Source organism: Chiloscyllium plagiosum, unplaced genomic scaffold (assembly GCF_037043375.1).
Source record: "Chiloscyllium plagiosum isolate Xiang-an unplaced genomic scaffold, Cpla_swu_hap1 HiC_scaffold_35, whole genome shotgun sequence".
NCBI lineage: Eukaryota > Metazoa > Chordata > Chondrichthyes > Orectolobiformes > Hemiscylliidae > Chiloscyllium > Chiloscyllium plagiosum.
The window spans coordinates 29,536,504-29,543,299 of record NW_028270173.1 but is presented as its reverse complement, the minus strand read 5'-3'; the positions used below and the strand labels follow the sequence as shown (position 1 = coordinate 29,543,299).

General features: G+C 55.6%; 1 protein-coding gene across 1 annotated transcript in view; it reads right to left on the bottom strand.

Annotated features, from left to right (window-relative positions):
• Positions 1 to 495: 495 nt before the first annotated feature.
• gtf2h4 (general transcription factor IIH, polypeptide 4) overlaps positions 496 to 6,796 on the bottom strand; it is a 91,142-nt gene continuing 84,841 nt past the window's right edge. Inside the window, exons 6-8 of the mRNA XM_087978962.1 lie at positions 6,177 to 6,265; positions 2,681 to 2,789; positions 496 to 567 (exon numbers count right to left, since the gene is read on the bottom strand). Coding sequence (XP_087835088.1) covers positions 496 to 567; positions 2,681 to 2,789; positions 6,177 to 6,265 — 270 coding nt within the window. The remainder of the gene's footprint in view (positions 568 to 2,680; positions 2,790 to 6,176; positions 6,266 to 6,796) is intronic.

The window sequence follows — 6,796 nt, the reverse complement described above, 5'->3', positions numbered from 1 at the left end:
TTACCCTGTAATGGTAGGTGCATTAGTCAGGGGGAGATGGGTCTGGGGTGGGTTACTCTTCGGAGGGTCTGTGAATCCACACTGTTCAGGGAACTAATCGCATCCAACTCCTGTACTCAATGTACTGACCAATAAGGGCTAAACACCTTCTTCATTAGCCTGTCTGCACTGGCAAGGAACTGTGTACCTGCCCCCCCCCCCCCCCCCCCCCCACCCCACCCCGCTTTGTCATATTATAATGTTTGAAATTAAGCTGCGGGATCATTTACATCTACCCCACAAGGTAGACGGGGCCGGAGAGTCGAAAGCCCCACCCTGAAAGATGCTGCTGGCCACTGGGGGCAGCTCTCCCTCCCCACAGCGTTAGCCTGGGTTGCCCCTGACACTTGCTGCCGCTGTTCAGAGGTGGAAGAGCTGACTCCGTCCCAGATGGTTCTGTCAGCTTCCAACTCCCGGATGTCGTGGGTGCAGGCAGCATTTCTCTCTCCCTCGCTCTCACTTGCCCAGTGTGGAGAAGCTGAGCTGGAACACAAAGGACAGGATCTCAACCAGGTCCATGTTGCGAGACTGTGGGGGAAGAGGATGGGGGGTGGGGTAAGAGAGAGAGAGAGAGACAGAGACAGAGAGATAGTCAGAGAGTGAGTGAGAGAGAGACAGAGAGACAGGAAGAGAGACAGAAAGAGAGAGACAGACAGAGAGAGACAGACAGAGAGCGACAGATAGAGAGAGACAGAGAGAGAGAGAGAGAGACAGAGAGAGAGAGAGAGACAGAGAGAGACAGAGAGACAGAAACAGAGACAGATAGACACAGAGACAGAGAGAGAGAGAGAGAGAGAGACAGAGAGAGAGAGAGACAGAGAGACAGATGCAGAGAGACAGATGCAGAGAGAGAGAGAGAGAGACAGAGAGAGAGTCAGAGAGAGAGACAGAGAGAGACAGAGGCAGAGAGAGACGGAGGCAGAGAGCGACAGAGACAGAGAGAGAGCGACAGAGAGAGAGAGAGAGAGAAAGACAGATAGAGAGACAGAGAGAGACACACAGAGACAGAAAGAGAGCGGGACAGAGGGGGAGAGAGAGAGAGAGAGAGAGGTAGAGAGAGAGAGTCAGAGAGTGAGAGAGACAGAGAGAGAGAGAGAGACAGACAGACAGAGAGCGACAGAGACAGAGAGAGAGAAAGACAGATAGAGAGACAGAGAGAGAGACACAGAGACAGAAAGAGAGAGCGGGACAGAGAGAGAGAGATCAGTGAGAAACACCGAAGTCAGACTTCCTGTCACTGCCGGGCTGTCCGCCTCACCATGCCCGTGCTGTGTTTCCTGTCCAGCTCCCAGAGTGAACCCAAGGGGCGCCAATAAAGTGTGGCACTGGAAAGGCCTGGCAGGTCAGGCAGCATCCAAGGAGCAGGAAAGTCGGCACGCTGCCTGACCCCGCTGTGCTCTCTACAGAGTCACACTCCATGATCGACCCTGAATCCCTGGTGACCCGCAGCCCTGGCTCTCTCCTAACGCGAGGGGATTCCGGCAGCACACCCGACATCCACGTTCCCTCCAGTCCGATAGAGGGAAGGCCGAAGAGCCCCTGGTTTCGGTCACCGGTTCCCCAACACCGTCGCCAGGCCTTGAAACGCCAACCTGTGCTCTCTCTCTCTCTCTCTGCGCGGAGGCTGGTGGGGTTTCTCTGGCGGACCTCTGCTCCCTGCCTCCGAGCACAGACTGAGTGAGACATGACCACTCACAGAGAGCCGACATCGGTCACACTCGTGCCGCTAGAGGCTTCTGGGAGCATTGGGCCAAGTGCAGCACCCACCCTCTCGGCCGGTTGTTGGGTTTCGCCAAGCGGGAAGGCGAGGGGGCACCAGTCTAACATCTCACCTGAGAGATGGCAAAGGGATGGAACAGGCAGAGGGAACTCAATTCAGAAAAACTGGGAGGGGGAGATCGCATTACATTACAGTGTGGAAACAGGCCCTTCGGCCCAACAAGTCCACACCGACCCGCCGAAGCGCAACCCACCCATACCCCTACATTTACCCCTTACCTAACACTACGGGCAATTTAGCATGGCCAATTCACCTGCACATCTTTGGACTGTGGGAGGAAACCGGAGCACCCGGAGGAAACCCACGCAGACACGGGGAGGTCGTGCAAACTCCACACAGTCAGTCGCCTGAGGCGGGAATTGAACCCAGGTCTCTGGCGCTGTGAGGCAGCAGTGCTAACCACTGTGCCACCGTGCCGCCCGTGATCTTAGAGAAACAAATTAAAATGATGACTTGGATGGATAAGATAGAAAGGGGAGAGGATGTTACCCCAGCGGGTGAGACTAGGACAAGAGGGCACGGCCTCAAGATGAGGGGGATCACGGCCTCGCCAGGGAAGGAGTTGACGCGACTTCAGTGAACGTTTTTTAAAGCTCAGGTTGATATTGTTCTGCACAGCAAAGGGACAGATAGCGACGGGGAGAGAGAGGGCGGGCAAGAGGAGCTGCAGCCACAATAAGGTCAGCCATGATGTGAGTGAATGGCAAGAGGCAGGCTCAAAGGGCCCAGGCGGCCTACTCTTGCCTCTCACGTCCTGAAACTCCGAACCTCACCGCTTCAGAGGTAAGAAACAGCGGCAGCCCCTGAGGCAGCGACGCTGGGAGACGGACGGCCCCTCCCGCCCCAGAGTTTGGTCCTTACCTCAGCGGTCTGAAGGTACTGCAGCATGAAGTACCAGAGCTGGGAGGAGGTGTCGAGCAGCAGAAACTGGAAGCCGGCTGAGGTGATGCAGGGAGCCTCCGATGCCTCACTGCGAGAGGAGGGAAGGGGGAAGGTGAGCCAACACAAACCGACAGGTAACTCACCGGGCACAGCCAATCACTACAACATTGTGATCAGCCCCAGCAATTCAGCAACCGGAGTTACACAGCCAATGGACATTCGCTATCCTTACCATCTTTCACACTTACAATCAGAGGCAGGAAGAAGATGGGGTGCAGAGGGAGCTTTACTCTGTTTGATGGGGACAGTGTAGAGGGAGCTTTACTCTGTATCTAACCCCATGCTGTCCCTGTCCTGGGAGTGTTTGATGGGGGACAGTGTAGAGAGAGCTTTACTCTGTATCTAACCCCATGCTGTCCCTGTCCTGGGAGTGTTTGATGGGGGACAGTGTAGAGGGAGCTTTACTCTGTATCTAACCCCGTGCTGTCCCTGTCCTGGGAGTGTTTGATGGGGGACAGTGTAGAGGGAGATTTACTCTGTATCTAACCCCGTGCTGTCCCTGTCCTGGGAGTGTTTGATGGGGGACAGTGTAGAGAGAGCTTTACTCTGTATCTAACCCTGTGCTGTCCCTGCCCTGGAGTGTGTGATGGGGACAGTGTAGAGGGAGCTTTACTCTGTATCTACCCCGTGCTGTCCCTGTCCTGAGAGTGTTTGATGGGGGACAGTGTAGAGAGAGCTTTACTCTGTATCTAACCCTGTGCTGTCCCTGCCCTGGGAGTGTGTGATGGGGACAGTGTAGAGGGAGCTTTACTCTGTATCTAACCCCGTGCTATCCCTGTCCTGAGAGTGTGTGATGGGGGACAGTGTAGAGGGAGCTTTACTCTGTATCTAACCCCGTGCTGTCCCTGCCCTGGGAGTGTGTGATGGGGGACAGTGTAGAGGGGAGCTTTACTCTGTCACTAACCCCATGCTGTCCCTGCCCTGGAGTGTGTGATGGGGGACAGTGTAGAGGGAGCTTTACTCTGTATCTAACCCCATGCTGTCCCTGTCCTGGGAGTGTGTGATGGGGGACAGTGTAGAGAGAGCTTTACTCTGTATCTAACCCCGTGCTGTCCCTGTCCTGAGAGTGTTTGATGGGGGACAGTGTAGAGAGAGCTTTACTCTGTATCTAACCCTGTGCTGTCCCTGCCCTGGGAGTGTGTGATGGGGACAGTGTAGAGGGAGCTTTACTCTGTATCTAACCCCGTGCTATCCCTGTCCTGAGAGTGTGTGATGGGGGACAGTGTAGAGGGAGCTTTTACTCTGTATCTAACCCCGTGCTGTCCCTGCCCTGGGAGTGTGTGATGGGGGACAGTGTAGAGGGAGCTTTACTCTGTCACTAACCCCATGCTGTCCCTGCCCTGGGAGTGTGTGATGGGGGACAGTGTAGAGGGAGCTTTACTCTGTATCTAACCCCATGCTGTCCCTGTCCTGGGAGTGTGTGATGGGGGACAGTGTAGAGCGAGCTTTACTCTGTATCTAACCCCATGCTGTCCCTGTCCTGGGAGTGTTTGATGGGGGACAGTGTAGAGAGAGCTTTACTCTGTATCTAACCCTGTGCTGTCCCTGCCCTGGGAGTGTGTGATGGGGACAGTGTAGAGAGCGCTTTACTCTGTATCTAACCCCATGCTGTCCCTGTCCTGGGAGTGTGTGATGGGGGACAGTGTAGAGGGAGCTTTACTCTGTCACTAACCCCGTGCTGTCCCTGCCCTGGGAGTGTGTGATGGGGACAGTGTAGAGAGAGCTTTACTCTGTATCTAACCCCGTGCTGTCCCTGTCCTGGGAGTGTGTGATGGGGGACAGTGTATAGTCGGTGATACCCCCTCAGCAGGGGCAGGAGTAGGGACAGCAGGTGATGGTGGGTGAGTGGCTGGGAGGTGGTTGCTCAGCCCAGTGCAGGGCCTGTGACAGAGAGCTGGCCTGCCGTGTGCTGTGGGTCTGCTACACAGGGACAGCGAGTGGAACTGGAGGCCGGGTCAGCTGTTTTTGACAGCGGTGATAAATGTCTGCTCTCCTGCATCTCCCTGTCTGCCAACTCACAGCTGCTGGTCACGCCCCAGTAAGGTCTCAGGAGCTGCTCTCAGCTGGTGTCCTGGGACCAGGACTGCACTGTCCCTGCATCCTCACACACGTGCACATTAAATCACTCCCCACCACCACTACTTCAACACCTGGTAACCTCAAGCTCACCTCTGGTCTGCACATTCTCGCTGACTTAGTGAGTGAACAGAACGTACAAATGGTTCCCAGAGTGGAGAAAGGACAGTGCCTGACCCAGAGGGAGTCCTGGCCTGTTAGTCAGGACACAGACCACCGCAGAGTCACGACGTAAAGGCAGACGGGTAGTTCGATTGCCTCTGGACCCAGAGTAACGACCGTCCAAAGAGAGGCACCAGGGGAAATTGTCAGCTCTGACAATGACACAACTCTCAGGCACTGCCCTCACAAAACCAGGGTAACAGTGGTGGTCAGGTGAGAGACAGAGAGAGAGAGAGACAGAGAGAGAGAGACAGAGAGAGAGAGAGAGAGAGAGAGAGACACACACACAGGGGAGGGGGGAGAGAGAGAAAGAAAGAGAGACACAGGTGAAGGGGAGGGGGGGGAGAGAGAGAGAGAGACACACATACACACACACACACACACACACAGAGGAAAGGGAGGGGGAGAGAGAGAGAAGGGAAGAGAGACACAGGTGAAGGGGGGGGAGAGAGAGAGAGAGAGAATTACACAGGTGAAGGGGAGAGGGGGAGAGAGAGAAAGAAAGAGAGACACAGGTGAAGGGGAGGGGGGGGAGAGAGAGAGAGAGAGACACACACACACACACACACACACACACAGAGGAAAGGGAGGGGGAGAGAGAGAGAAAGAAAGAGAGACACAGGTGAAGTGGGGGAGAGAGAGAGAGAGACAGGGGAAGGGGAGGGGGAGAGAGAGAAGGAAAGAGAGAAACACAGGAGGAGGGAGGGGGAGAGAGAGAGAGAGAGAGGACAGAGAGATGGAGGAGAAGAGAGAGGGAGGAGAAGAGAGTGGGGGTGAAGAGAGAGAGACACACAAAGAAAGAGAGAGAGAAAGAGAAAGAGAGAAAGAAAGAAGAGAGAAAAAGAGAATGAGAGAGAGCACGAGAGAGGGAGTGAATCAGTGATAGCGTTGGAAACAGGGCAGGATGTCTGTGCCTTGCTGCCTGTCACTGTGAGAGATCACCACTGTGTCAGGTAGAAAGTGGGGGGGGGGGGGGAAGAGAGAGAGAGAGAGAGAGAGAGACACACAGACACACAAGGAAGCTCCTGGTTTAAGGTGCAGCCTTGCCCAGGCTGGTGTTCCCCTGTCAGGCCGGCTGGCACTGTTACTGCTGCGATGGGAGCAGATGGCACAGCGGGATGCAGGGAGAGGGGGGTGCCGAGTTGCTGCGGCGGCTGTGGCTAACGCAGTCACTTACCTCTTCATCAATCCGGCCTGGATGAGGAGCTGAGCCAGGTCCTGACTGACTGCTGCGCTGGGGGAGCCCACCATGAAATGGAGAACCACCTGCAACGACACTCACAGGAGTCAGCCAGCACGGAAACAGACCCTTCGGCCCAACCATTATCCCAAACTCAGCTAGTCCTGGCTGCCTGCTCCTGGCCCATAGCCCTCCCAAACCTTTCCCATTGGCGTAGTTATCCAGATAAATGTAACCGTGCCTGCATCCACCACTTCCTCAGGACGGGAGGGGGCGGTGAGCAGAATGGCTGACGCAGAGCTCTGAGGGGTTTCAAAGTGGCGGGCGGCTACCCAAATGTAACTGCTGTGAAGCTCTCTCTCACTCTGCTCAGAACTACATCCCCCGGCCAGAGCTCACTTTGGGGAGGCGGGGGGGGGGGTGGGGTGCTGCAGAGAGGGAGGATGGGTCAACACGGCATTCCTGAAACTGCAACCGTGTACTACTACGGCGAACCCCGGTCATCCGAACATCAGTTATCCAAACTCCGGATTATCCGAGCAAGGTTCTCAAGCTCCCGTAAAAACGCCAGCCGTTATCCGAACAATCCGTCATCCGAGTTCTCAGTTACCGTCTCG